General features: G+C 52.3%; 1 protein-coding gene across 5 annotated transcripts in view; it reads left to right on the top strand.

Moving 5' to 3' along the window:
- Positions 1–12,750, top strand: part of Slc38a8 (solute carrier family 38 member 8) — a 30,628-nt gene that overhangs the window by 2,725 nt on the left and 15,153 nt on the right. For all 5 annotated transcript variants that reach the window (XM_034522965.2, XM_034522963.2, XM_076915958.1 and 2 more), the window contains exons 4-9: positions 2,787–2,919; positions 4,474–4,575; positions 6,470–6,527; positions 10,624–10,738; positions 11,974–12,121; positions 12,405–12,613. In XM_034522965.2, the coding sequence (XP_034378856.1) occupies positions 2,787–2,919; positions 4,474–4,575; positions 6,470–6,527; positions 10,624–10,738; positions 11,974–12,121; positions 12,405–12,613 (765 nt within the window). The remainder of the gene's footprint in view (positions 1–2,786; positions 2,920–4,473; positions 4,576–6,469; positions 6,528–10,623; positions 10,739–11,973; positions 12,122–12,404; positions 12,614–12,750) is intronic.

The following is a 12,750-nucleotide window of genomic DNA, read 5'->3' as shown; positions in this document are numbered from 1 at the left end:
AAGACTATCTATCCTCTTGCACAATTAAGAGATTTCGAGAGTCTTGAGACTTAACGTGTGACCCAGCTCTCATCACACTTGGTGAATGTTCCATGTTCTGTTTTGAGACAGGGTTTCACGTAGCCCAGGCTGGACTAGAACTGGGCTCACGACATAGCTGAGGGTCTTTAGCTCCTAATCCCCCTGTTCCATTTCTTTTTTTAAAAAAAGAATTTTTTAAATGTGTGTGTGTGGTAGGGGAGGGGGCATGTGTGTGTGTGAGTGTAAGTGTTCACAGAGGCCAGAGGTGTCAGATCCCCCGGAGGTAGAGTTACTGTTGGATGTGAGCCACCAGATGTAGATGTTGGAAAGCAAACTGGACCACACAAAGGCAGTGCATGTCACTTCCCCGAGCCATCTCCCCAGCCCCATGCCTTTGTCCTGAGTGCTGTGATTACAGGCGTGTGCCACCTTGCCTGGTTTATGCAGTTCTGGGGATGGAATCCAGGACCCCTGTTCCATTCTCTGAGCCACATCCCCAGCCTGGTTTTGGGTTTCCCCCCACCCCCGAGGGTTTTTTTTTTTTTTTTTTTTTTTTTTTTTTTCGAGACAGGGTTTCTCTGTGTAGCCCTGGCTGTCCTCAACCTCACTCTGTAGACCAGGCTGGCCTTGAACTCAGAAATCTGCCTGCCTCTGCCTCCCAAGTGCTGGGATTAAAGGTGTGCGCCACCACTGCCTGGCTTCCCCTGAGTTTTTAAATGCCCCAGTTAGTCTACCTTTATCTAAGAGCCCAGTGTCGAACCTCCAGCTGTGACTTCCGACCTTGCTCCCACCCTTCAGTTCCAGACTCTGCTCCAAGGCTTTTGAAGCCCCGTGATTAGATACATCTTTTATTAATATGAAATATTCTGCTTTATCTCTGGCATGAAGCCTCCGTCTCTATTAATAGACTCACCCGCTTTCAAGATCAGCATCCGCGGGCAACCCTCCTATTCTTCTCTGAAGCCGGCTACAGCTCGGGGTTGTAAACACATTTTTTGTAAACAGCATATGGCTGAGTCTTGTGGGTTTTTTTTTTTTTTTTTTTTTTTTTTTTTTTTTTTTTATCATCTTGACAACCTCAGGCTTTTAATTGGAATCTTTAGGCTTAATTGGAATGTAGCTGTTGCTCAGGTTAGAGGATAGTCTACTGTGTTGCTGTCTGTGTCTTTCTCTCCTGCCCTTGCATGAAGAGGCCCCTGGCTGTGGGGTTTTAGAACCTCTGACACTGTCCCATACCCAAGAATGTGGAGGATGGACTCTCTGGACCTTTCAGGGAGTAAAAGCTCACGCACTGGCAATGGCAGGTGGAACCCATCCCACACCTCAGATCTGGGCTGTGTTGAGGAGTCAGAGTCTCCAGGATGGAGCACTGTGACCAGAGTCCTGACTGAGAGATGAGCCATCCCGGGTCTCTGTGGACTGACAGGAGAGAGCGCTCAGCGTCTCTTTCTGGTCCATCACTGGAGATGTATCTGTTCTTGACATCCCACGCTCTTGGAAAGAAGATGCTAAAAGCAGTCTGAGTGCATAGGGGCAGTTACTGTGTGAGTTAGGTACACAAATGACCCCATTGGCTGAAGACTTCATGGGCTGGCTAGTCAGTTCAGGTTTATGAAGGAGGAAAGGTTGTAGTCTTTTGAGGACGGTGTTTCCTGGCTGCAGGTAACTTGGGAGGGGGTGGGGAGTGAGGGGTTTGTGTCCCATCCTGTGTGACATTCTAAAGCCCACTAAAGATCACTATGTACCCTTCACAGCCTGCCTCCTCTTGGTGGTGCAGGGGGCAAGGGCTTCTCTCTGCAGGGTGACCTGGCTGTAGGACCTTTCCTCACCTCACCAGATGGGGGAGCTGTTCTCCCAAGGCAGTTATTTCTCCGTGAGGCATTTGATGAGCTCAGAAAAGGGTTTACTCAGGCAGTGTGAGCATCCTTCCCCAGCCTCGCCTCTGTCCAGTGGTCACCTTGCCTGTGATTCCCAGGTCACTCCAGCCTCAGGCTGTCTGCCACTTCCTTGCTTCCTTCCCTCATCCGCCCTCCTTCTTAGTTCACATTAGCCGTCTTGCTGGTCCTCTGGTGCTTTCACTGAGAGGCTGTCCCTTGTCCTTGAGTCAGGTGTGCTCTGTCACAGCTTTGTGGCTGGTCTCAGTGTGGCTTTTAGGATTGGCAGCGTCCAGCATGGAGAACTCCTGGCTGCCATGGGCAAGGGTGAGCTAGTAAGAGGGCCCCTACGGTGAGGCAGAAGACCAAGGGGAAGGCTCTAGGGTCTCCGGCAGGCACTGGGAGTGAGCTGCTGCTCTCCAGGGCCCCCCAGACCAGCTCTGTCATCAGCCCAGGTGCCCATAAGGGATCTAACCACCTTTGGTGGAAAGGAGGGGCCAGCCCAGCTCCCTCCAAGGTTTACCCTCCAATTTACAATGTGGGTGAGATTTATAGTTCTCAGGCACCCAGCTTTGGAGTGGGCAGTTACTGAGCAGCTGTGCAGAGCTGCAGAAAGAACCAAAGGAGATCATTTCTTCCCAGAGTGCTTCCGAGCCAAACTGAAAGGAACCTTGGTCAGTTCTCAGTGCCACAAAGGCAAAGAAGGAAGCTCGGTGTATGTTTGTTGAGTGACTTCATGAAATATGGGGTTCCTTCTTTCAAGGGGGCATGGGATGGGTCCCATCTCATTTCTGATCCCTTTACTCCAGGCCGACTTAGCCACCAGCCCATGTGTGTGTGCCCTGTGGTTACTGTGGGGCCAAGCCTAGCTCCTGTTCCTGTCTCTAACAGTGTGTGACTCCCTCCTGCCTGAGGCCCCACAGCCCTGGTATGCAGCCCAGAACTTCACCCTGCCCCTGATCTCCGTGCTGGTCATCTTTCCCCTGTCAGCGCTTCGGGAAATTGCCCTGCAGAAGTACACCAGGTACGGGGCCTCTCGGCTTCTGGGCAGGGCAGCTCTGTGCCAGCGCCACACTTTGGAGAGTAAACTGTGAGAGATAAAGGAAGGATTGCTTCCATTTAAGAAGAAAATTGGAAGCTTCACAGGCTCACGTACCCATAGTAGAAAATATAAATGAGTCAAGAAATACTAATAGCCAGTCTTTAAAAAATACTTTGAGGCTTGGGAAGTGGTGGCGCACACCTTTAATCTCAGCAGTCAGGAGGCAGAGGCAGGTGGACCTCTGCATTCAAGGCCAGCCTGGTCTACAGAGCAAGTTCCAGGACAAGCCAGTGCTACACAGAGAAACTGTCTCAAGCAAACAAACAAAAAACCCCAAATAATTAATTATAACAATAATTTTCATTTATTCTTTAGCAGTTTCCTACACGTGTACGGTCATTCCCATGTCCTGCAGCAGGTAGCATAAGAGACCTCATGGCAGGTCTCTGCGTGGCATTTAGGAGGGTTGGCAGCGTCCAGATTGGAGCGCTCCTGGTTGCCATGGGCAAGGTTGAGCTAGCAGGAGTGCCCAAGAGATGGGGCAGAAGTCTAGGGTAAGGGCCCCCTGAATGCTGGCATTAAAGGCAGATTCTGCTACACCCAGTTTAAACTCCTTTTTAAAAATTTTGTTAATTAAAATTAATTTTTAAAAATATTTTTTAACTAGCGTACTTCTATAAGGATTTTTCACAGGTCCTTAGCTTTGGTTAGAGTCATTCCACATCTTTCCTCTCTCTCCATGTTTAACCTTTGACCTCAGGATCACCCCCTACATTTTAATATCCCGTGTGCTCTCCCACTGCCTTCTTCATGAAGGCTTCTGGAGAGAGAACAAACAATAGAGCTTCCCTGTCTGGGTCTGGGTCGTCTCCCTTACTGTCTTCAGTCTCATCCATTTTCCTTACGGGTCCTTACAGCTGAGTTAAATGCCATCAGAACAGCATAGGTTGTAATTTGACTGAGGCAGGCTTCCCACACACCCAGCCTTGCAGACTATACAGTCAGATGACTGGTTTGTAGTTCATTTTTGACCTTGAAGCTCCCAGGAACCGGTGCTGAAAAGCCAAGGCCTAAAGACAGACTTGGTCCAAGTTCACTGAAGTTCATTACCTTTCCCTTGTGCGTAAATAACAATGGACTTTGTAACCCTGGGAGAAGAGGCCTCAGGGCCCAGTCCCTCCACACTTGCAGCCCACAAGGCTCCTGTGGCCCTCAGGCTACACCAGGCTCTTCTTCCTCTCCCCTGGGGCCAAGCCCGAGGATGTCCTGACTCGATGTCAAACTTCGGCAGCTCACTGGTGCTCGCTGGTGAGAGGAAAGCTATCCCAGTTGCTCCCTCCAAGGATGCTAAACCCCATATCTCTGAACTCTGGACCAGAGCAGCACTGCCCAGCCACCTCCCAATGGAGAGGGAACAGTGGTTCTGGAGCAGAGCAGCCTGGCTCTACTCTAGCCAGGGCAGAGATGGGATACCTGTGTAGGCATTGGCTGTGTGTCTCTGGTGCGGGGTCTCTGATTCTGCCCCATGTGTGCCAGCATTCTAGGTACCCTGGCTGCCTGCTACCTTGCTCTGGTCATCACAGTGCAGTACTACCTATGGCCCCAGGGCCTCCTACGCCAGCCTGGTCCTTTGCTGAGGTGAGTCTAGGGAAACAGTTTTCCCTGCTTCTCAGGTGGGACTAGGATTCTTGAACTGGGATTCTCTGGGGCCTGCTGCCCAACCCTGGCTCTTTCCCATGAAGTCCCTCCTATCTCTGATGTATAATAAAGCCAAGGAAGTTTCTCCTTCAGGAAAAAAAAAAAAAAAAAAGGAGGCACCAAAGACCACAGCAGCCTGGGGCTCCTAGGCCAAAACCGGACACACTGTCTATGTAGAAGCTGACAGGTACCCAGGCTTAGGAAACAGTGGGGCTGTTGAGAAGCCCTGACTAAGGCTGAAAGTAAGGTAGGGTGTCATGTGGGGACTCAGAGCTGCTCTGAAGACCGTTGTTTTTGAAGTGGGTGAACTGGGGAACCCTTGGTATTCTGGGCCCCGCAGGGATAGAGCATGGCTTGTTCCTGAAAAGGGTTGCCAAGTGTTCTATGGGAGGCAGGCAGGAAGTCCCAACTCAGATCTGATGCCTCAGGCTGGGGAGCATCCCAGGCTGGGGAGCATCCCAGGCTGGGGAGCATCCCAGGCTGGGGAGCATCCCAGGCAGGTGATATGATGTAGTCCGATGCCGGGTGTGTGGGTGGGCATCTGCTTCTCAGGGTCAGGGACAGCTCAGGGCATGTAAGTATACAGTCACCACTCTTGGAATTTTCAATCACGATTGAGCCGGGATCCATCCTGTGTTGGGACCCACAGTGATATGGTTATCCTGGTCAGGGGCTACAAGGTGAAGCCTGAGAGCCAGGGTGAGGTAGAGGCTGAGCCAGAGGGGCTTGTAGACATCTGCTCGATGCCCGGTGGCTGCTCAGCTGTGTGTGCTTGCAGTTTCGGGGAGCTAAGGGAGGAAAAGCAGAGTTGTGGTGATGTATAGAGTACATCATAGAGACTATGGGTGCTAATGTCTACGCTGCTGCTCTGTGGAGCTGTGATACTGAGGAGGGAGGAGGGAGGAGTTGGAAGAAGCTGGGTGGGTGGGGTTTTAACACAGGTGGCTTTCCTGGGGCTCCTGTGACAAGTCCCTACAAACCAAGGAGCTCGGACAGTTAGGAGTATTTATTTCTCTGAGCTCTAGAGCACACTTGTCTTCCTCACAATGCTGGGATCAGAGACCCGGTTTATATGCTCGGCCAGATCGTGGCATAAGTGGGTCCATTTTGTCTGGAGTCTCAGGGAAAGCCTCTTGCTTTTCCTGCCTTCAGCAGGTTCCCACAGTCCTGAAACTGTGGCCCTACGTCCTCTGAAGGCAGCCATGTGGTAGCTCTGATCTGCTCCCTGGTCATGGCTCCCCTGTCACAGCTGGGCTCTGCTTGCACACTGTGGTTGCGTGTATCACACTGGGCTCACTTCCATGATCCAAGGCACTGCTCATCCCACACCTTAGCCTTATCTGCAAAGTCCCTTTGGCCCCAGGGAATGTGTTTGCAGAGTCCTGGATACTATCTGGACATGGATATTTGGGGGGGCTGTTAACTCTTCCACAGCTAAAAATGCTGCTGTTGATACTGCCCTGTGCTGTGTATCCCTGTGGGTATCAGAGACTGGCATGGAGAGCTGCTTAGCCAACAGGGCCCACCAGACAGGAGCCAGGGGAGGGGAGACTTGTTCCCTGAGGTGGTGTGGACATGGGACCCACCAACCTTGCATTTGGGGAGATGTGTTGGACACTGGCTGCCGTGTCACCAAATGTCCACAAAGATGTATTTAGAAAGTGTGCAGCATGGAACCAGCTTCCTTCCGGCCCTGGAGCATGCTCGCACACTCAGTCATTTAAAACACACCCTGCAGCCACACCGTGTCATGTTTCTCTCATTTCGTTTAAAGCAGACACTCTGAAGCTGAGGGTGGTTTCTAGCTCCTTAATGAACATCTGTCTGTTTACAGCCCGTCTCCCTGGACCTCTGTGTTCAGTGTCTTCCCTGCCATCTGCTTTGGATTCCAGGTACGTTCAGAAAGTGACATTTTCAGGCTTCTGAGCTCTCTGGAGAGCGCGGATCACACACCTACCCTGGAGGGGGTGGGGGGTGGGAGTTGGAGGATGGGGGAGAAGTCTGAATGCTTGCTTGGCTCTCTCAGTGCTCAGCCTTGCCTAACGGGCTGTCTTCCAGAGGCTGGGACATCTGGGCCACCTAGAGGGGGTGTGGACTGTCCTTGAGTTTCTCCCCCACACAGCAGTATCAGCAGTATCTTGTTGGTTGGGTGTGGAATCCAGAGAAGGGGCGGGGTTCCTGGAACATGCCTCTCTAAGAAGAGTGATCACAGAACCCCCACCGGACCTGGGGACAGAGCCACCCACCACGTATGCTTGCACGTATGCTTGCAGAAGAAAGAGAAGAAAGATCCTGCCTCCCGAGGCTTTACTGCCTAGAGGGTCTGGGGAGAAGACAGGAGTCCAAGGGACAGGACAGGGGATTAGACAGGCAGAATTGCTAGCAGGTCACTGCTAGAGCAAAGCCACCATTCTGTGTAGAACCCGTTAGGTCTCCCCCTCTCTTGTGGATCGTTGGCTGATTTGGTCCGTGAGGGCAGTGGGAGCAGAGAGGTTGAGCAGGGCGTGGGAGGAGGGGAAGGGAGACTTGGAAGCCCTGTGATGATACACAGGATGAATGACCACACCGGGACCAGCTATCAGGAGGCAGATCAACTTTACTCAGAGTGATTCAAGGCTTATGAAGTTCTGGGGGACTGAGGGTAGGGACATCCAGGATGGGCCAAGGCCATTGGCTTGGGGTGCCTGGAAGGCCTCATTAGCATGGGGAAGCATTTCGGGAATCTCTTGTGCTGACTGAACAGGTTTTATTAGAAGGAAGGAAATTGGTCCTGTAATCTAACTGAGGCTTTGTGTATTTCTCAGGTAGAGGCATATGTAGAGGCTTAAGAGTCCCCCAGACAAGGTCAGAGAAGGAGCCCCTCTAATGAAGGGAGTCTCCCATATTGCGCCGAGCCCAGAGGCTATCCGGTCATGGTGGACTTCCACCTTAATTAGCAGAGTTTTCCCCACAGAAGCCAGCAGAGGGTGAGTGAGGGACACCACAGGGGTGGTTTGGTAGTCTCAGGGCCTCTGTGCCTCCTGCCCTCACTCTCCCGTTCTGTTCTCCAGCCTGCAGTTGTTGTCAGAGCTGTTTTTGATAAGCCCCTGCCTGCAGCATGGCCATTTCTCAGCCTATAATGACTCACTGCCACTGCTGGGGCTAGATGACCGGCTCCTGAGAAGCTCTCATGCCTGATATTTTGAAAGCTGCAGGGGGCTGATTTCTCTATGAGCTGTTGCCTGGGTGTGGTCAATATGGAGTAGCTAGCGGGCGGTCTGACCTGTGTAAGCCCCCTTCTGAATGCTCACAGACCTCACCTTGACCTCAGCTCTCTCCTCCTGTTCTCCTAGCAACCAAGCTGTGGTTTCCAGGGCTGCTGTGCTTGGGGAGCAGGAAGGAAGGACGGGGGTGGGGGTGGGGCTCAGGCCAGGGGTGGTTGAAAGATCCAGGAGTCTGAGGAGATGCAGGAAGATGCAGGCTTGGGCTGTGAGGAAATGAGGGGCTGTCAGGGCTTCTGACAGGATCCAAACACACCACTGTTCTCTGAACACTTTAGAAGTAGGGCATCCTGCATCCCAGCCTGAACTGGATCAGTGAGAGGCCTGGGAAACAGAGGGCTGGGGACTGTGTCTCCAGTCATCCTGGCCATCTGGAACCCTATGGTTTTGTTTTAAACAGACTTACTGAGGGTCAGCTCACCTCATACACCTGCCCTTCTAAAGTGTGCCTGTGGAACTTGAATAGTTAGTGACTCCTCCATCTCTTCTTCCTCCTCCTCTTCCTCCTCTTCTTCCTTCTCTTCCTCCTTTTTTCTTTCTCCTCTTCCTCTTCTTCCCCCTCTTCTTTCTTTCTCTCTTTCTTCTTCTTCTTCTTCTTCTTCTTCTTCTTCTTCTTCTTCTTCTTCTTCTTCTTCTTCTTCTTCTTATTCTTCTTCTTCTTATTTGTCTTCATCTTCCTCCTCTTCCTCCTCTTCCTCCTCTTCCTCCTCCTCCTTCTCTTCCTCCTCCTCCTCCTCCCCCCAGCATGGCTCCTCTGTCTGAGGCTCTTCATGCCCTGGTGGTTTGTAGCTCTCCCTATGCAATGCTTCACTCTTGTCGCCTGGGCCTTAGATGTCCCTGCACACCTTATTTCTTTTGGTTTTGATTCTTTATTTCTTTGGTTGGTTTCTGTTTTTCTACACAGGGTTTCCCTGTGTAGCCCTGGCTGTCCTGAAACTCTTGCTCTGTAGACCCGGTCAGCCTCACACTCAGAGAGCCTCCTGACTCTGCTTCCCAAGGGCTGCACTTAAAGGCGTGAGCTACCCTTGTAAAAGCCAAGTGACATTCAGTTGTGCGAACTGAGGCTGTCACACTATTTGGCTCACATGTGTCCCCTCTCCTGTGCATTGACTAAGGTCTGGAAGGTCTGACTCCACTTGCTGTCCCCAGATGCTGTCTTCAGCTAGGCACATAGAGAAGACAAGCTCCCAGGTGTGTCTGTGCCCTGAGCATATTCATTTTGTGTTGGGGTTTGGCTGCATTGCTCCCTGCAGAGCTGAGACTCTGACCCTCAAACGGGGCATTGTCTATGGTTCCCTAAAGCAGAATCTGTGACAGGGCCAAGATGCGGGGCGTCCCTTCCGGAGCCACGGGGCTGTTAAGTGGCCCTTCAGGATCCAGTGGCTGTGCTCACAGGTACACAGGGAACACACAGGAGTGCTGCTGCACGCAGCAGGAAGGGTTACCTGCCTGGCTGAGCTTGCCCCCAGCCCAGGGGCTCAAAGATGCCCAGGGCAGACAGGGTACACCACTGCCCCAGGTTTGTGGGTCAGGGTTAGCGTGTCTGTGCTGTACGTAGGTTGGGCCAGTAGGATGAAGTCTTACGTGCAGCCACGATGCACCTGTGCTCTAGGGCTCCTGGGAACACTGTGGCCCCTCCGCCTCACACCAGGTAGGAACCAAGCATGGGCTATGGGGGGGCTGGTGGAGCTGGTGACTCTTGTTTGTCAGCCTTTGACCACCGGTGGAGTCAGGAGGCTTTGTGTGTTCCCTGGGCATGGTTCTGAGTTGGGGGGTGGTGACTTTATAGCTGATAGAGGCTGAAGAGACAGAGCCTGGGACACTCATGGTGAGGGCTGGAAAGAACTCTGGGATGAGGAGAAGGGTGTGACTGTGGTAGGTAATAGGATGCATTCTGATCTACATCTCTATGGGCTCCTTAGAGCCTGCTTATGAGATACCAGGGCCAGGGCTGTGACTGTGTCATCGTGATATAGCATATAACCTTAACATTGTTTTACTCGCTTGTGTATTAGTGTGTGTACGCGCGCGTATACGTGATGATAATGTTTAGAGGTCAAAGGACAACTTGTGGGTTCTGAGAATCAACCAGGGGCAACAGACTTGGTGGTAGGCTCCTTCTCATGCTGAGCCATCTTGCTGACCCAGAACTTGTTTTGGTTTGAAGAGTAAATCACAAGGGTCAGATATCCCCACACAACCACCCTAGAAGATTTTCTCCACCTTCTCCGTCTTAACACCCACTCCTCCCACTGCCGTCCTGGCAGCTTGATGGTGTCCCAGAGGCATCTGATGGCATCTGGGGCTAATTGGGGTTTTTTACATACTCAGGAATCCAGCAGTCTAGGCAGAGATTGCGGCTTGATGCCCTCCAACACACAGGACAACCTTCATTGCAGGAATGATCCCCTTTCCAAGTGCCAACAATCAAACCAATGCTAGGACCCCCAGACCCTGCTGCCGATGTTTGTCTTGTGATCTGAACTTCAGGCCTCTCCCTTGCTTCACATCTTTCTTTCAGCCTTGTATTTTATGAAATTCTTCTGTGCTGAAATGGGGGGAAGGGGGGTCAAGGTCAGTCCTTCTGAGAGCTGCCTAATACTCCACTTGTCGAGTGTCCTGACATTGGCCTATGCTGTTGGCGGACACTCAGACACTTCCCAGATTTGGGCTCTAGCACCTCTGTGGTCATCCCTGGAGGGTCTGAGCTGCGGGTTCTGTCTTCCAGTGTCACGAGGCCGCTGTCTCTATCTACTGCAGCATGCAGAACCAGAGCCTCTCCCACTGGGCCCTGGTCTCTGTGTTGTCCTTGCTGGCCTGCTGCCTTGTCTACACGCTGACAGGTAGGGCCTGAGGGGGGGAAATCCCCAGAGGGGAGGGAGTGGCCATGGAAATAAATGGGACAAAGGGTTTAGAGAGCCCATACTGAGATGCTTTGTGCTGCCAACAGCTTTGCTCATTTAATCCTTGGTGTCAGTAGGAAAAGGTTACAGATGGGGAAACTGAGGATCAGGGAGTTTCTGTGGCTTTTCCAAGGTCGCACAGTTAGATATACACGGCTGAGACCCACTACCTGCTGAGTGTCCCATCACCCCTGTTCTCAGTGGGACGCCTCCCCTGCTGTTCTGAGGTGTGGCTGTATTTGGGAAGCGGCTTAGGTTTACAGAATGCTTGCACAGATGTGCGACTCTGAGTGCTCACAAACTTCATGAGGTCAGCAGAGGTCCTCAAAGGTGGTAAAAGCGTGGTCCAGAGAGTGGCCATGAGAGGCCCAAGGTCAGCCATGTGTGCGAACTCAGACTCGTGTCACAGTACAGCTGACTTTTAGTGGCTACTGTCTGATGGCATTCCCTGCTTTCATCTATGAGAGCCTCTGACTTGGAAGGCTTTGGGCTACATGAAGGTGCTATGCAGTCTTAGACGCCTACGGTCACCCGAGGGACTTGACAGGGACCTTTTCCCCAGCCAGCGAGGAGATCTGTTGTTCTGCCACTCCAGACTCTAAAGGCTGTGACTGCATTATCTCCTCCAGATGTCCCTAGTGTCAGGGTCAGTAGGATCACGGGATCTCCTAGATAGGCCCCCAAGAGACACCCACATGTTTAGGCCAGAGGTAACATCCCAGGACAGGGCAAGGGACCTGGGTGAGGAGAAGTCATTCGGTGCTGTGGGAAGGAGCTAGCTCTCTGCTCCAGCCAGCCATGTGATTGTGGAGAATTAAGGATAGTCTAGGCCTTAGTTTTCCCTTCTGAAAGGTGAATGTGCTACCAGCAGCTTCCTCAGCTACTATTGCCCTGGAGCTAGGTGACGTGGGACCTGCATGTCTATTTCCCAGGGCTCTGGTTTCTTCTAGTCAGTGATTCTCATCGTAGCCCTGGACCCAGCCGTCAGCAACCAAGTAGTCTGCAGGAGTGTGTAGGATGCAGAATAAGGAACCTTCTAGAACCTTCCAACTATACCAAAAGAAATCCTTAGGGTATTGCAGGGGTTGTGGGGGGAAGTGTGTGTGTGTGTGGGGGTGGGGTGGGGTAGGGAATCTTCTCATTGCAGATGCCTGCCCCTTCTTTCCCACCTGCAGGGGTTTATGGCTTCCTGACCTTCGGGACTGAAGTTTCTGCGGATATCTTAATGTCGTACCCAGGCAATGACACAGCCATCATTGTAGCACGCATTCTCTTTGCGGTCTCCATTGTGACTGTCTACCCCATCGTGCTGTTCCTGGGGAGGTGAGTCTGTTCAGCTCTGTGCACCACGGGTTGTGTTCTCTGTGTGTGGGGTGTGTGAGTGTGCACGGTGGGGTTGCGGTCACCTCAGATGGACAGAGCGAGGGATGCAGGCACGGTGAGTTTAGGTGTTGCCTAGGAACCTTGACTCCCCTACCCCCGCCCTACAGACCCTGGGGAACACAGGGCTGAGTGTGGAGCAGACCCTGCGCTGTGCAGCACTCATGAAGGTGAGAGGTCAGTAACCACAGGCGCTGGCTGAGCACTGGTATCTATGTATCGACAGGTCTGTGATGCAGGACTTTTGGAAAAAGAGCTACTGGGCCACACGGGGCCCCCCAGTGCTGGCTGACCCCTCAGGGCCATGGGTTCGTCTCCCATTGACCTTCCTGTGGGTGGCAGTGACACTCGCCATGGCTCTGTTCCTACCAGACCTCAGTGAGATCATTAGCATTATCGGTGGCATCAGCTCCTTCTTCATCTTCATCTTCCCAGGTGAGTGGAGGCTGCCCCTCGCCTCCAGCAAAAGGCCTTGGTCTACAGCACCGTTCTCAACCTGTGGGTCTCCACCTGTTTGGCAACCAAAAATATTTACGTTACGATTCACGACAGAAAAATTACAGTTGTGAGGT

This window comes from Arvicanthis niloticus, chromosome 18 (genome assembly GCF_011762505.2).
Source record: "Arvicanthis niloticus isolate mArvNil1 chromosome 18, mArvNil1.pat.X, whole genome shotgun sequence".
Lineage (NCBI taxonomy): Eukaryota > Metazoa > Chordata > Mammalia > Rodentia > Muridae > Arvicanthis > Arvicanthis niloticus.
This window is presented reverse-complemented; position numbering and strand designations above follow the sequence as displayed.